Genomic DNA, 17644 nt, shown 5'->3' with positions numbered 1-17644 from the left:
AGCCCCTAAGTGTAAGGATGCAGTATAGCTCAAAAGGATTCAACACAAACTGTTCAACAGTCACTTGATCAATTTTGAAATTGGACATAGTAAACTGAATTAGGTAAACAACGTTGGTCGAAAATTGAGTAAACTTAAAAATGTTTTCATGATTGTTGCCTTAAATCACTCTCAGATTTGTTGTTTGTGCTGTTAGTTTATGTTAACTAATGTTAATGAATGAGACTGTATTGTAAAGTCTTACCGCATTACCAAATTTGGTGTCTAGTTTTATCATAAACAGGAAGACCTTTGTTTTGTGTATTCTTTGCATTTATAAGAGGTGAGATACAAAAAGGGAAGTTAACAGCTCTCAGAAAACTATTTAACACTCAGCTCTGTTTGATCCCAGTACGGCTTTTCTAGAAGCTCTCATCATGTACCTGCTGGTGTTCATCTCTCTTCTGCTGAGCTTTGTTCCAGCTCAAAGTCGTTCTGTTCAGGTGAGAGCAAAGGCATCAAACATATAAAAAACATTTCGTTTTAATTAAAGATACCTAATCTACATGTGTTTAAAACAGATTTTCTTAAGAAGGATCCCTGAGACGCCAGGTAAAAGGGGTTTAATTATTAGAACAATTATGAATGATGTTTATTATACTGCATTTTGTGTGTTTTATTAATAGTTAACTGATTTTAAATACATAGATAACAGCACTGAGAAAGATGGCGTTCCAGTGTCCACCATACTTGAAGCAAAAAAACATGCAGGTAAATGTATATATTTAACAATAAATGCTATGAAAATTACATTCACAGAATCAACAGGTTGTAATGGTTAATTACTGAATGGCCTGATGTGTTTTTATAATAGTTATTGAGGAGAATGCTGCTGACTTGCCTGTGGGTGAACTGTTGCATAGAGCCAACAGAGGCATCGGTAAGCATACATCACACACTTTACAACATACATCAATACAGCATTGATACACCAAAACTATTTTATGATTCACATCAATTTTGTTTATGTGTGACAGATTCATTGTTTCTTTATCTGTGCTATTTTAACATTAATACTCAGACCAATAAATCAACAAGAACAAACAATGTCTATCTTGTAATGGAAAACTTTTAATACATGTATTTAAATCATAGCTAATAATTTTTTTTCTGTTTTAGTTCCTGAACCTGATGAGCCCAAGCTAATGGATGACATTGCTGTGAATTTAAAAAATGCTGATCCCTGCACATCACGTGGTTGCCGTTGGCCCAAGTACAGCGATGGCAATATTTGGGTACCTTATGTCATTGCCAATCACTACTGTAAGTTACTAATATAAAGATTCCTCTTGAAGTCCTAAGAATAAAATAGTAGGAGATTGGAGAGTGCTAGAATTTTATAATCAGTGCAATGTAAATGTGAAGATAAAATCTCATAAATAACCTCTGCTCTTTGCCCTCTCAGCACCCAGTGAGCTACAGATGATTAAGCGTGTTCTGGCTTCTTTCTGGCATGTCTCCTGTATCTGGTTTTTCCCTCGTACCAATGAGAGAGATTACATCAGCATTGAGTCTCGCAGTGGGTGCGTAACAGATTAGAAAAATATTACACAAATAATGGTTTGCATCAGCATCAGGTGAATGTTACTGTAGCATATCACAGTCACAATCATCAAAATTATAAATCAGAAGAGATAGAAGCATAATTTTAATCAGAATAAGAGTGATATTAAATCAAGTTTTTTACAGGCGGACATGGATCCGAGATAATGGTAAAGAAATTGATGCATTATTTTGACATTACAGATGCTACTCATACATTGGTCGTCGGGGAAATGCCCAGACTGTGTCTCTGGCTCGTCATGGCTGTATTTACCAAAGTACTATCCAGCATGAGCTGCTCCATGCTCTTGGCTTCGAACATGAGCAAAGCCGCAGTGACCGCGACAGTTACATCCAGATCCTCTGGGACAACATCAAAGATAGTAGGCTACATAAGATCAAATATACAGTAAATCTTAAAGCCAGTTAAATTTCTGAATGAGAACAGTAAATGTTATGCTTACTCATCAGGTAGCAAAAACAACTTCGAGAAAATCAACACCCTTAACCAGGGAACTCCCTATGACTATCATTCTGTGATGCAGTATCAGAGGTAAGATAACTTTGGCTTAAGATGAGATATGTGTTCACTGTATGATAGATGTTACAGATTGTAGATTGTTTCTAACCATACCTGTGTCCTTTGAATCATCAGAAATGCTTTCTCAAAGAATGGCTATCCCACTATGGTCCCTATTCCAAATAGCAACGTTCAGCTGGGCGGAGCTACTCAGATGAGCAAAAATGACATCACCAGACTCAACAGACTCTACAAATGTTGTAAGTGACATGAAACAGACACATTCATTTGTTCATTCAGTACATGCTTGCAGAGCTTTTGTTTGTCAAACAATGAGGTTATCGTGCTTAGGTTTTAAGCTCCTTGTCTTCATTCACATTCATTATTTTAAGTGTAATTAAAGAAAATGTATGATATGTTTACTGATCACTTTAATGCTATGTTCAAAGCTACTTGAAACTTTCCTATGCATATTTTTTAAATTTAACCTTGATGATTGTTTCATTATATAGAGAGACTTGAATAACATTCAGCACCCTAACATGCAGCACAGAAAACATGCAGAAAAGACATTCATCGAAGTCTCAATCTCCCTGATGGTTTTGTCTGCTATGCTTACTTTATCAGTTATGTAATAAGCAAAACAATACACCAATAAAGCTTTAATGAATTAGAACATCAAGCCTCTTTGTCAGTTTATTCATCAAAAGTCATTGTGATTGTAGCTACACGTTTCTGCAATAAAATGCATCTTTCAAAGTTGCTTATAATAAAAGCGGTCCTAAAGAAACTGATTAAGATCAGTGATCTCGATCATTATAACTTTTAGATACTGTCTGTAAAAAAGAAATAAAATTTTTACAATTTAAGATAAAAACAAATTTATTCATAATGGAACATTGCATGTTTTAAAGGTGCTGTAAGCGAATTCACGCGTTTTAGACCATAAACATTTTTTGTTACATACAGCAAACATCTCCTCACTATCTGCTTGCTGCCTGTCCGCTGATCAAACTGTGAAAAAACGCGATCTCTGTAGACAGCCCAGGCTCCACAAACTGCAATAAAACACAGTGGCCAAACCTAGCATCACGAAACATAAAAAGTGTTCCCGCCAATAAATGAAAGAAGGATTTGGGGGTGGGGGTTGGGCGCGTTCATGAAAGCACGAAAGGGAGGGGGAGGAGTTAGCTACACTCCGTTTGTTTGAAAACAGTTCAAACATCAACAAAAAGTGACGTCTCACAGATTCGCTTAGAGCACCTTTAACTGAAGACCATTTTAAGAATAATTATTACATTTTTAATTTGATTGCACAACAGATCTGGCATGTCCGGGTCTTGTTTCCTTCTTTGCATAATAGAGCTTTAGCCAGCCAGCCTTTGTGGATGGCAAAGTGAACTGTTTTAAAAAACAATGATTTCTGGAGGTGTTTCTAAACCCATCATGCTATCCGCTGAGTTTGCTGTTTACATTTTATCACATTGTCCACAATTTTTGAAATTGGGGTTTGTATTTTTTGTCAAATGGATTCTATAGTAAAGATTGACTAAGAATGTTTTTACATAACAGCAATGATACATTATTAAAACCATACAAAGAAAATACCATAAATAAATGTTGAAACTAAATGATTTAGTTTGTATTTATTTTATTTTTATACACCAATTTATTTATACTAATATCCGTGTAGGACATCAACCAAAGACATTTAACAAACCAATAAGGTACTTAAATGTACAGTCACTTAACACAGTGTTTCTCAAACTTTTTCTGCCATTCCCCACTTTGGAGGTAGGGAAGGGTTTCGAGCCCCACCTGTCCCTAATCGCCCAAACAAAATGGTAATCAACTAGGCTTTAAGTTTAACTGTTAAAATGTATTTAATCACATCATATTATAACCCATAACAGCATAAACACTTTCAAAAGAGCAAGAAATGTGCAAAGGTGTTATCCCTTTGCATGAAATTAGACTTTTTTCAAATGTAAAAAATTATATTGCAACTGTTTGCATTTTGATTCTTACAAAATTCATCATACTTTCTTTTTGGCTGGCTTTTTGGTTTATTAGGTCCACTGACTGTCTTGGTTTTCTCTGCTGGTGCTGAATCCAGTTTTCTTCTCATTTCGTGTCACAAACCTATCCATTATTAACTTTTATACCCGCTACCACCTATACTGCCTCTCAACATTCAAGTTTTTGATCAGCTTCAATTAACATTCCGACATTTAGTTATCTTTGAAGGGTTTCGCGTGACATTTTCTTCACAGTCTGATGTTGTTTTAAGTAAGGCTTATATTTAAATGTGTTGTTTTGAGTGTATGGTCAATAAATAAATAAATGAATTAATAGAGATGGCTGTGAATGTAATACGGTTTTACCAGTATTACGTTCGGTGGTTATAATGTGTGTGTGTGGGGGTAGGTGGGTGTGGGCGCACCTGTGCATGACAGTTTGTGCACGCACGCGCAATGATGCATAGAGGCTTATATATAATGCATATATGTAATTGGAAAACTTGAAAATGTAAACAAGGATCAGAAATACGCTTCTTAACAAACATGCATGTTCTTTTGCCACCGGTGGGTGCTGGTCACAACATCAAGCAATGCTTAAATTAGGCTACTTACCAACGACAGACACTCTGGAGCGCCCACGCGATTTAAAAAGAAAGAGGAAAACGGCGCAATTACGTTTATTTGCGTGGTTTTAGATGTGAAATTTGAGCCAATTGAGAATATGTGCTTGGCCATGACGGGCCAAATAGCGCAGCCGTTTGCGTTCGCACAAACTTGAAGACATCTTGCTGGCGAGATTGTACTGTACTTAATATTTTTCATAGTTTGACAACCGTCACGTCACAGCCTTAATGGGCACAAAAATGACAAAAATGTCCTCCCGTTTGTCACGCCCCACTTGTAATGTTCCCATTCCCCACTAGTGGGGCCCGCCCCACACTTTGAGAAACTCTGACTTAACAGAATCAATAAGTTAAGAGTCATTGAACTCACATGCAATGTGACATGGGGGGATTTAGCTCTGATTCAGCATTAAAGTTGTATTTGTAAACTCTGAATGATGTGCAATGACCCAAATGGACATGACTGAGCAGAGGAGTTGTGTGCCGTTCATGCAGCGGTAACAGTAGCTGCCACATCCAATAGTGTCCAACTGCAGGCCCACAGCACCCACGATTCAGGCCATCGTCTCAGACCGGAAGTAAGGGGCAGGCCCACAGCAGATGTTTTATGAAACACGCAGAAATGCGTAAAATTATAAAAACATAGACAACACGGTTATAACATTTATAGTTTTTCTGCTATTATGTCATGAACAATCACTAGTGAAGTGTTTATATAGCAATGCTGACATCGCGGGCATGCACGTCAAACTTCTGGGTCAAAAAATCTGTTTCAACCTGCTTGTTACTTTAAAATGCGTGTCATGCAATATCCACTTCTCGCTGCATAGTTGTATGTTTTTATGAAATACTACAATAAATACGTGAAGAAGAACCACCAGAAGTGTTTAATATTTTGAGCTTTCAGTCCTGTTGTGTTTTTTATTTTACAAAATTTGTTTGAAAATTTGTGTAACTTTCAACCGGCTGGTGTGCTTCCGCTAGACTCTGGGCACTAATGAAAGGTCGGGGTGACAAAAGATATATCTTTTATTTTGATACTGATAAAATTTCATCTAAACCTATGGAGGAGAAGGTATTTAAATAAATTGCAGAAATTTGGTAGTCACGTTTGTGGTGGTAGATTGACATCAGAACTGCAGGCATCGTTCTTAATAACCATGAATCTGAGTCTGAATTTGACAAACTAATTTCAACTAAATGGCCCATTCCAACTAAAATAGTAAATGTTCATGATTTCATTTGAATTTAATTTTAATTCTAACATCTGTTAAAATTTCATGCAAATATCTGATAAAATGAGAAAGTTACAAGCAAAATCATGTGAATAAGCAGCCTTTTCAGTCACACACCTTCCATTGACATCCATATATAACTTTTTCCTCTAATATTAAAAATATCATAACTTTATCAGTCCTTAACAGATTTTTACAATTATGATATCTTTGTAAATGGGAATGTCTGCTCAGTTTAGTCATGTGATTAATTTTGAGCTTTGGGGTTTTTGAAAATGTTGTCATCATACGTAGTACTTTGGCTTCATACCTAGACACTAAGTACTGATTTTGTGAACATCTTTTTTATTATTAAACATTAAACCTATCGTCTTTTACCGTTTTTTTGTTTTTTTTGTGTGTGTGTGTTTTTAATTTAGATTTAAAAATCTCATGGAACAGCTGGAAGATTCCAGGGAGACCTTAAAGTCACACGTGTTTCCTGATCCCAAACTGATTTTCAAACTAGTTAGTGTGTAATGTTGCTGTTAGAGCATAAATAATATCTGCAAAATGATAAAGCTCAAAGTTCACTGCCAGGCGATATATTTCTTCAACAGAATTCCCCCCTCAAAGCCTACAGCGAACGGCGGGTTTGGACTACAGCCCTCTACCTACTGCTCTAATGACATCAATAAAACAGTTTTTGACTAAACTCCGCCCACAGGAAGACGTCAGTCGCCAGCTACAGCTCAAACAGTTGCTAAGCTAAGTTGCTGGTCGAATCACAACACACTAAACAAACTACACAATCAGAACTCGTTACATATTTCTGAAGGAGTATTTTTTAGTATTTCCAGATATTGTTTTCAAATAATATACATAAATTCCATTAAAATTGATTTAAAAATAAGAACGCTACAAAAACCATATATGGTCATCACTTCCGGCCTGAGCCAGGTGGCCTGGAATGTGTGGACTGAAATGTGGGTGCTGCGGGGCTGCAACTGGATATATGTCGCCACGTTAGCAAGAAAATTCCTCTTAGTATAAGGCTTCACCCCAAAAAAACCCATTCATTTAAACAGCTTGACTGTAGCTCCGTATAGGTTTTGTTCAGCATAATAATTAACACGTATTCATGTCTATCCTTAATTCTGAAAATCTTATTCCAGTATCATTGTGTAGGACGTTCAAATACGTTGTTGACTTAGAACAGATGTAGACATCCTTGTTTAATTTATCCACGTTTAGTTGGTGTTGTGGTTTACCGCATAACTTAATCCAGAGGGCTATTTTGTAGCACGCCCGCCTTCCAGCTGGCAGTACTGCAGTAAATTCTGTTTAATAAAACAATGAGAGAGACAAAGTTGTGCTGTTGTAACTCACGAGTCGCTCATGTAATGGCGTCTTCTTCTCCGCGACTCAAAGTTACCCACACAGACTCTGTTCAGCACATAGTCTCCCCCTATTGTCCACTGAGGGTATTACGCATCACGAGTCCAGCATAATAACAGCAATTGAAACGATATCATCAATACAATAGAATAAATCAAATACACAAAGAGGAAAAAAATATAATTATTCAAAAAATATAATTATTCCTGTGACTATAAAAATATAATTATTCAAAAATATAATTATTCCTGTGACTATACATACAGGGTGTCACACTCTCCCTGACAAAAGAAATGGCTCCAAACAACACTGACCCTTTAACCCTTGTAAACAGTTTACTCAAGAACACAAACATTCCTCTCACATTGTAACCAATTACAAGATTTCTGTGTCAGAGTGTATTATATCAGGGTGTTTCTTGTTCACATGTGCGTGTGTGTGTTTTCTTGTAACTTCTAATTCTCTAGTATACACTAAATGCATAAGGTGGTAAGGTAGGATAAGACCCTATCTGATAAGGAAATGTAGTTGGGACGTGAGCACAAGTCACATATACAGGCCCCTGTACCCCATTAGAGTAATATGGTAACTGTTGTGTCTGCATCAATTGAGCAGCTCCTATCTCAGTAGGCAGTTCATAATTGGGCTGACCCAAGGAGGGGTAAGTGAAGACTCGTGTGGGTTTCCTTTCTCTGTTGGATCTCCTCACATATCCATCTCCTGAATCATTTCTCAATGGGCTAATCATTTGATTTCCTTCCTCCACAGGTACCATGTCTCCAAGCTCATCATCCATCCTCTCAGATCCTGATGCAGCTGGTAAGTCAGTCAATGAGTGGTTTGCCACTGGTTCAGGTAAGTATCCTTCCTCGACTTCTAGCATAATCTCTTCCTGTCTTACAGGCCCATCCTCACTATTTCTTCGTCTCCAATCTCCTCTTTGGTAAGTGTCAGGTTTAGCTTTCTGCTTAGATCTCTGCTGTTCCGAGGAGCGCAACCAGTAGTAAGCTCTCGGAGCATCACTGTCATCCGAGCATGTATCACTTGAATTTGCTTCTTCAGGTTCTCTTGCTGGTTTTAACAATCTTTGTCTCCTTCCCTTAGGTCTACATGACTCATCAGCTCCCAAGGATGACGGTTCTACAGGTAGGTCATTAACCAAGTGAAGCAGGTTCCGGTGCAAGGTGCGTATCATTCCTGGATCTTGGCCTCCACTGGACTCAGGGTACACTTGATAGACTGGTCCATCTCCTATCCTTTCTTTGACCACGTGCACAGTTTTCTCCCAGTATGATCTCAGCTTTCCAGGTCCCCCCCGCTCGCTCAAGTTCCGAACCAGAACTCTATCGCCGGGTTGCAACACAACGCCTCGAAGATGCTGGTCATAGTATCTCTTGTTCCGTGCGCTAGCTTGCTTACTGTTGTCTGAGGCTAGTTTGTATGCATCAGCCATCCGTTGTGCCCACTTCTGTGCATAGTCTCGAGGTGAGTATTGGTCCTCTCTTGATCTTAGACCAAATACTAAGTCTACAGGCAAGCGAGGATGACGTCCATACAAGAGGAAGAATGGAGAAAACCCCGTCGCCTCATGTTTTGTGCAGTTGTAAGCGTGCACTACCTTTGGAAGGTGATCTTTCCATCTTTCCTTTTCCTTCTCCTCCAGGCTCCTCAACATTTGCAAAAGAGTCCGATTAAAACGTTCTGCTGGGTTTGCTTGGGGGTGATAAGGTGTTGTCCTGGAGTTACTGACACCTGTCATCCGTTGCAAAGTCGCGAAGAGATTGTTCTCGAATTCACGGCCTTGGTCATGATGGAGTCGACACGGATAGCCAAACCGTGGGATATAATCGTTAAATATCCTCTCTGCTGCTGTCCTTCCAGACTTGTCTTTCGTCGGGTATGCTTGTGCAAATCTCGTAAAATGGTCCACCAGCACCAGAATATATTCATATCCGCCCCGGCTCCGCTCCAGGTGCAGATAATCGATGGACACAAGGTCCAGTGGACAACTTGAGGTAAGACTCCCCATCGGAGCTCTGATCTTCACAACGGGTTTCTTCTGCTTCACGCATTGGCACTGCTGGGTGACATAGTGCTCGATCTCCTTTTTCATAAAAGGCCAGTAAAATCTGTTCCTTGCTAAGTCCAGAACTCGTTCTGTCCCTACATGGCCCATGTCGTTGTGTAGCTGTTTCAAGACCGACTGCTTAAATTTAGCGGGGAGAACAAGTTGAGATCTATGATTGGTCTTACGATAGAGTAGTCCCTCTTCAAGATCCAGTTTTCTCCACTCATACAACAGTCTCTTGAGGCCTCCTTTAGCAGTTTTTGTCATTTCAGGAGTCAATTCTCCACCACTCTCCTTTAATTCTATCACCTTACTGACCACAGGATCTTCCCTCTGTGCAGCTCTCAACTCAGAGCGGTCAAGTGTCATGAAATTGTTTTCAAACTGACACTCTGTATTCTCTTCACGTGCGTTAAGGGCCGCAACCCAGGCTACATCATTCTCTTGGTCTGCCTGACTTCCTTCCCAGGTAGCCCGGACCACCTCCTCAGTCAGCACTTCTGTACATGTGGTCATCAACTTAGTGATATCGAGGGGACAGCGAGAGAGCATGTCGGCGTCTGCGTTCACTTTGCCTGGTCTGTAGCGAATGTCGAATCTGAAGTCTGCCAATTCTCCCACCCACCTATGTCCAACAGCATTGAGTTTGGCTGTCCTGAGGACATACGTCAAAGGGTTGTTGTCGGTGTAAATGGTAAAGTGTGGCGCATAAAACAGGTAATCGCGGAACTTCTCGCAGACTGCCCATTTAAGCGCAAGGAACTCCAGCTTTCCGGAGTGGAGTCTATACCCTTTCTCGGCAGGAGTCAACGTTCTGGAGCCATAGCCAATGACCCTGAGTTTGCCCTCTTGATGTTGGTACAGCACAGCCCCGAGCCCCTGTTCGGACGCGTCTGTATGGAGCACAAACGGAAGTTCAAAGTTCGGGTAAGCAAGTACTGGGGGGTTTGTTAAAGCTCCAATGAGTTTCTCCAACACACCTTGGTGCACACTTGTCCACTCTACTTTTGCACGGGATGACAACTGGTTCTTTCTTTTCTCAGTTTTGCCCGACTTATTCTGCTCCCCAGAAGCTACTGAGCTCGGAGACTGGAGGAGTTCGTATAGTGGCTTAGCAATCCGTGAAAAATCCTGGACGAAGGTGCGATAGTAACTGAGGAACCCCAACAATCGCCGCAGCTCGCCAACAGTAGTGGGCTTTTGTTCTTTCAGGGAGAGGACTGCTTCTAGGTCTTTTGGGTCGATGCGGACACCATCCTCCGAAACTAGTCTCCCCACGTACCTGACCTCTCTCTTGAAGAGTTCGCATTTTTCAGGCCTCAACTTCACTCCGTGATGGCGCAGTACTCTGAGGACTCTCTTTAACCCCTGAACATGGTCACTGAATGTTTTACCAAAGCAGAGTATGTCGTCAAGATACGGGATACATAATTCATCCCTCAGTGAGTCCAGCATCCCCTCCATACTCCTCTGGAATGCTGCTGGTGCATTAGCTAATCCGAAGGGTATGCGGACCCAATCATATAGTCCCCAGGGGGTTGTAAAAGCCGTAAGGTGCCGAGATCCCTCCGCCATAAACCCCTGGTGGTAGGCCTTTCCCTGATCCAGGATTGAGAACCAACGGTAGCCTCCCAAGGTGTCAATGAGGTCCTGGATCCGGGGGAGTGGATGTCGGTCTGGGACTGTCTTCTGGTTTAACAGCCGGTAATCTATACACAGTCTCAGTGTGCCATCCTTCTTCCGCACGCACACCACTGGGGCTGCGTATGGAGACTTCGACTTGACCACCCAACCTCGAGCAAGTAAGTCCTGAACGTATTCCTTCACCTCCTTATATAGGGGTTTGGGGATGGAGGCATAAGCTCGCTGAACAGGAATGTCATCCTTCAGGTTAATCGTCATTTGTAAACTCGGGATACACCCAATATCGTCATCTCCATGAACAAACACATTGGATTCTTCATAGAGCATTTCTTTGACTAATTTCTGCTGTTCTTCTTCCAGATGGCTTACATCAACAGGCGGATGCCACAAGCTGTCTACCCTGCGGACGTTTTCTTGACCTTGGAAACCTGGTTCTTCTCCACGGCTCACTGGTAAGTCAACTCTGTCTACAAAGCCTTGCTGCTCCGTTTCGATAATGCTTGATATGGGTTGAATACTTCCTAGAGGTGTACGTCGTCTGATAGTAACTTCACAAGCAGAAGGATTTCCCAGGGGAATCCTAACATAGGGCTGGTCAGTCCCCTCTAGTTCCATTAGACCATCTCCAACATCGAGTTGAGTTAGTGATGCACTCTCCTCACTGGACTCGAACAGTACTACTGGCTCTGAGCATTTCAAGCTAAGTGGAACTTCACACTTAATATGAGTCACCTGACCGGGTGGTACAACAACATCTCTAAGGCCCACTGTGACAATAGCTGTAGGGTTCACAAAGGGTGGTTCCTGAATGAAGCTCACTATCGCATTGGCTTGTTCACCTTTTATGTCCAGGGCCATCCTTAGGAGTTCTGAAAATGTCCATAGACCAGACTCAGTGTCCTTCTTTCCTCTTATTATCTCCTCGACAACATTAAATCCCAGCAATGGCCGCTCTAATGGCATCTTCCCCACGAGGAAAGGCACTTGAATCGCCAGACTTGGGTCATCATTCCCGGGGAGGTTCACTGTCAACTCTACCCATCCCTCGAATGGCAATGGTTCTCCATTAACAGCTGAGACATTGATGTCACCCCCATCGATTATCTCTGACAGTGGTCGCAGAGTTTGATCTGGTAAGTATTTACTCTTCCAGTTGCAGTCGATTATACTAACTTGTGCTCCTGTGTCTAGTAGAGCAGTTACTGTGAATCCATGAATGTGGCACTTAATGATAGCTTTCTTTCCAATGAGCTGGGCTACTCGATCACAGGGACTTTGTCTTTGATTTGGCGAATCAGGTGTTCTACTGCTCCGAGCCTCTTTCTCCTTAAGCTGGGACTGTGTTTTCTCGGTCACTGGTCGCCCCTCATCAGTGGCCGTTGGTCGTTTCCCGACCTCTTTTCCCTTCTTAGACAGCCCACCGCTCGATGTCCTTCCTCACCGCACACAAAGCAATGATTGCAAGAGGTGACATCCTTGCTACTACATTTGGGACACATTCGTCGACGTTGCCTTTGCTGTGGCTGGCTATCGATGGCTTTGCACTGGCCTTCTGTCATCCTCGCCTTTGCAAGTGATTCAACAGTCTTTGTAAGAGCTTCAATTTGTGCACTCAACTGACGTATCGTTTCAGTTTGGTCATTTTGTTTACTGTCATCTCTGTCTTTACCTCGGCTAGACTCACACTGTGCACTGAGGGCATTCGATACTCTCTGACGCGCAGCTTGCCCCAACCGACGTTGTCTTTCACTCTCGTCACTGGCTATCTGGGTTACTTGACGTAGAAGTGCCTCATCTGTCACCAGGCGGTTTGTGAGTAGTGGCTTCAATTCAGTGCGGAACTGGTTGTACTTTGCACCCATGCCCTGATAAATCGTCCTCAAAAAGACATTTTGGATTGTTTGTTCGTCATACTCCAGGTCTGTAACAGCTTGTTTGGACAGAAAAATTAGTTTCTGTTTCAGTCCGATCAGTCTATACAGAAATTGTTGGGGGGTTTCATTGTCATTTTGTTTCCCACACATTAACTCCTGGAAGAGCTCAGAGCTACTCCTCTCATTTAGATGCGACTGAAGGAAACTCTTTAATTCTGAGATAGTCAGTGCCTCCTTGTTTATTAACATGTCCTTAAAGTTTCCTGGCTTAATGACTCTCAAGACCCCTCTGATGATGTCATTTTCACTGTGATTAGCTGCCAGTCCCTCATCTATTTGTTTGGTGACACTTGTGTAGCTTATATCAGAAGTACTATCACTAATCTGCCCCCCTTGAATTTTGAACTCTCTATGCTGGAATGGCAGTAGCTGAAGGTCACGGAGGGAGATCATACTTTCTCGTTTCCCACCACTGGCCTCACCGGTTACATTCACAGGTAAGCTACCACTACTTTTGGGAGATTCTGCTCCATTTGGGTTAACATCAATCTTGTATTGTGCTAATTTTCTCCCTAACTCTTCATAGCAGTCTACCAAACAATTATACTCCATTGGCTGTATCTGTGTATTTGTGGTGTGTGTAAGTTGTTGTGGAGGTGTAGATGGCTCAGTATCATGCAAAACAGTTTTTACATTACGTTTCTGAATTATAACATCAACATTGTCTTTCAACAGTAACAATTGAGACAACCCTTCATCTTCTAACTCCAGCAGAGATTCACTGTTCATGTAAGCAACAAAGTATTCAAAGCAACACTCCTCATCAGTTATATCCAACCTGTGCTTTCCTGAGTCTGCAGATGGCTCCAAACAATCCAGCAGGCTGACCAGTTCATCACACGTGAGCTGATGAAGTGCTTTCTTGATTTCCCAGACTGTTGCTTTTCTTTCGCTAGAAGCCATCTTTTCGAAGTTCCTGTTGCTGATGGGTTCACACTCGGCCTGCACCACGCTGCACTACTCGTCCCCAGCCAGGAAACTCTTTCACTGCCGTGCCTTGGTTCTCCTGCTGCTGTCGAGCTGCACTTCGTGGTCCTGGTGTTGTTTACCCGTCACTCCGCCGTTCTGTGATTCATTTACATTGGATCCGCATACCAGCAGGTGGCGCTAGATCCCGGACGAGCCCCCAAAATCTGTAGCACGCCCGCCTTCCAGCTGGCAGTACTGCAGTAAATTCTGTTTAATAAAACAATGAGAGAGACAAAGTTGTGCTGTTGTAACTCACGAGTCGCTCATGTAATGGCGTCTTCTTCTCCGCGACTCAAAGTTACCCACACAGACTCTGTTCAGCACATAGTCTCCCCCTATTGTCCACTGAGGGTATTACGCATCACGAGTCCAGCATAATAACAGCAATTGAAACGATATCATCAATACAATAGAATAAATCAAATACACAAAGAGGAAAAAAATATAATTATTCAAAAAATATAATTATTCCTGTGACTATAAAAATATAATTATTCAAAAATATAATTATTCCTGTGACTATACATACAGGGTGTCACACTATCATAAAACTCACTTGGAAAAGTGAGGATTAAAGTTACAAACCTGACTTGAATTTACCTAACAAATGAGGCAAGGCTAAAGCGGTTTCAAAAAAGGTTTCCGCAATCCAACTAATTTGATCCAGATTTCCCTAGTCAAGATAACTGCGCGTGCACACTATTCTTGAGCAGCCCTAGAGGTTGAGCGTGAATCAAATCGATCAAAGTTAAAGAGAAAGCGGTGATTTGTGATAAAAATGTATATAGAATTTACTAATGACTGAAAATTATAATACTGCTGCAATAAACAAACCCATAAAATAGCTGGAAAGTCCCTATGGATTAAATCCTTTCATGCAGCAACTAAATTAAAATCTATTGTTATATTTTAAAACAATCACATGAAAGCTTGAAATAATATCAGAAATGATAGCCTAGTGGTCAGTGCTCTCAACAGCGCATTCATCGTTCCGGGTTTAATCCCTGTCAATGTTTGTGTAGCTCTATTTTGCTTCTACTTTTTCTGTATTTTTTTTACTTTTTTAATATAACACAGAGCTTAACTTTTAAAAGACAATATGTAGGTTACTAAGTAACCTATATAATACATATTTAATAGATGAATGATTTTAATACATTTAACTTTAAATGTAACTTAAATTTAAAAAAAATTATTTGGGGGTACATTTCAAAAGCAGCAACTTGAGTGAACAAAAATGTAACAGGTGAAAATAAAACATAATTATATTGTTCATAAGAAGTGTAGTTGATTTAAGCATAATCATATGCTAGAAGTGTCTAATCTCATAGGGCTCCATCTTGCACCCGGCGCAATGCAGCGCAAGGCGCAACGCAAGTGTCTTTTGCTAGTTTCCACTCTGCACAATTATCATTTTTACGTTTAACGCCAGGTTGTTTAAATAGCAAATGTATTTGCGCCCCCTTTTGCGCTCATGGGCGTTCTGGTCTAAAAACGACGTGTGTTCAGGCACATCGTTGGCGCGTTACTATTTTGAGGCAAATAAAATAGACTACGCCATTGACCAACAAAAACCTGGTCTAAAATCTAAAGTCAATGGCGCAATAAAGCAATAAGCCCCAAGAAGCAGTGGGTTACCAGTGCATTTTATAACAGCTAAGGGGTGTTGTTAGGCACGCGAAGCGGAGTGCCTAAAACCCCCTTAGCTGTTATAAAATGCACTGTAACACCACTGCTTCGCGGGGCTTATTGCGTTTATAAAACGGTTACTTCATATGCATAGCAGGGTTTCATAAAAAGAAACACAAATAAGTTGTAATTATATTAGTACAAATATTACTCTTCCGCCAAACAAAGTAGTTCCTCAGAATTAAGTGTGGCTGAAACAGAGCATAGTTCCCAACCAACACAGACGCAACAAAGACACAATGAAAATATGGTTGTTTTTTATTTTTATAAATCAACATCCATCTAATTTATACATTAACATTTATATAGTGCAACTGTTGAAGTGATGATCAAATATGCTTGGAAGCATGCTTAACTCTTTCCCCGTCAGCGTTTTGTAGCGAATCAGCGGGAGGAGGAGAACGGCGTTATTTAAAACACCATAAACCTCCAACCGAAACACTACGGGAATTTAAGGGAATTTGGGAAATTCCCATATTTAGCTCCAATGGAATAATAAGTATAATTAACTGTAATTAATTATACAAATTATTAAGATTTTAAACTGATTTAGCAGAATAATAATAACAATTAATGAATGTATTGTCCAGCAAATACTCATAATTGTACATTTAAGAAGTTAATTCTGTGGCCTTTAGAAAATAACATTCTTACTGCTATAAAGTATTTTTAAGCATGTAACTTTAAGATCTTAATGGCAGATAAAGTGACATTTATTTCATGAGCATTAAACACAGAAACAATTCAATTGGGAAATGCAAAACCGGTTTATTAAACTACGTTACACTACAAAAACACACAAGACTAACTATACATACAAACAAGAAACATATGAAAGAGAAAGAATGGAAAATTAAGAGAGAGAGAGAGAGTAAAGGAAGGGCAATATCACTATAGACTTAACTTCTGCACAAATCATCAGAACTCTACGAATCACCTTAATTAAAAGGGGCAATAACTTTTACAGCGAATGAACAAGCGATACTTGCGTTTGGCTTTTGTGAGGCACGTGTGTACATCCAGCTGTATGGGCGCGTATGCGAGGAAGAGAGTTCCTGAGTTTGTGGTCACGTGACGGAGTCCTTGGAGGTGTCCGTAGGAGTTGTTCCTTTTTGGGTTAATCCGTCGGTCTGGTTAATCTGTGGCGATTAATTTGTCCAATTTGTTAAAGTTTGTCCAAGTGTCAGGGTGCCCGTGAAAATAGAAGGATAGGGGTCCCACAGCAGGAAGCTGAGCTGGGAGCTGAGCTGGGAGCTCAGCTCCACGCCGGGAACGGCGTGTCGTCGAGAACTGTAGGCCAACTGTGTGCTGATGAGCATCGATGAATTGGGGTGCGGGCCTCTTAACCTGAGTTTAGACCAACCCCTTGAAGTTCAGATGACCAATCCGAAAGGGTGTTGATAGAGTAGGAAAACTTTGTCTTTGTTTTACCAGACTCATTTGCATAGATGGACTATGCTAAAGATTTTGTTAAATAATAATTTTGATTAATATTTAACAAGTTTGATATCAGTCATGGTCAGATGATGCACATCGTTGATCAGGAAAGGAAAAGCGGATTATTAAGAGTGTAAACAAGGTATGGTTTGAAACACACATCAAATAGTAATCTCATGAATGTGAATTATGAGACATGCTAAAATGAACAAAGCATCCCTATAGTGTTACAAGAAAGTGGTTCATTACAGATACAAACATGCAATACAAGCATATATAATATATACAATTTAAACCAATTTATTTTGGTCTTAGCTGTGATCTTAGACAGACACATTTTTGTGTCATGGCTGCTTCGTCTCTGCTCACGGTTTGAAGTTTGCTTTGAGGTGTTAATTTGCTTAGATTGGCAAAATAAAACAGCCAGAGACAGTCAATAGGTCTGGAAATGTGTGTTATCAGGAGATTAGGATCTTCTGATGAAAGTGTCCGAGCAGACCTGGTGACAAAACTCAATCTAGGGTCACAGCATGAAACCGTTAACGA

General features: G+C 40.5%; 1 protein-coding gene and 1 long non-coding RNA gene across 3 annotated transcripts in view; one reads left to right on the top strand and one right to left on the bottom strand.

Moving 5' to 3' along the window:
- Positions 1-17644, top strand: part of LOC135778864 (high choriolytic enzyme 1-like) — a 105897-nt gene that overhangs the window by 15346 nt on the left and 72907 nt on the right. Inside the window, exons 2-11 of one of the 2 annotated variants that reach the window (XM_065289495.2) lie at positions 392-482; positions 561-591; positions 688-750; positions 854-919; positions 1159-1302; positions 1445-1562; positions 1786-1964; positions 2053-2134; positions 2237-2361; positions 2614-2772. In XM_065289495.2, the coding sequence (XP_065145567.1) occupies positions 392-482; positions 561-591; positions 688-750; positions 854-919; positions 1159-1302; positions 1445-1562; positions 1786-1964; positions 2053-2134; positions 2237-2361; positions 2614-2615 (901 nt within the window). In that variant the 3' untranslated portion in view covers positions 2616-2772. Of the gene's footprint in view, positions 1-391; positions 483-560; positions 592-687; positions 751-853; positions 920-1158; positions 1303-1444; positions 1563-1785; positions 1965-2052; positions 2135-2236; positions 2362-2613; positions 2773-17644 lie in introns of those variants that run through there. The other variant, XM_065289494.2, reaches the window with a different exon arrangement.
- Positions 1859-5866, bottom strand: LOC141281048 (uncharacterized). The gene is made up of 3 exons (XR_012335436.1): positions 5116-5866; positions 2216-2350; positions 1859-1969 (listed from the first exon to the last, which is right to left on the bottom strand). It is a non-coding gene; the product is annotated as an uncharacterized lncRNA (long non-coding RNA).

This window comes from Paramisgurnus dabryanus, chromosome 2 (assembly GCF_030506205.2).
Source record: "Paramisgurnus dabryanus chromosome 2, PD_genome_1.1, whole genome shotgun sequence".
In the NCBI taxonomy this organism is placed as follows: Eukaryota; Metazoa; Chordata; class Actinopteri; order Cypriniformes; family Cobitidae; genus Paramisgurnus; species Paramisgurnus dabryanus.
Note: the sequence above shows the minus strand (reverse complement) of the source record. Positions and strands in the feature narration are given on the sequence as shown.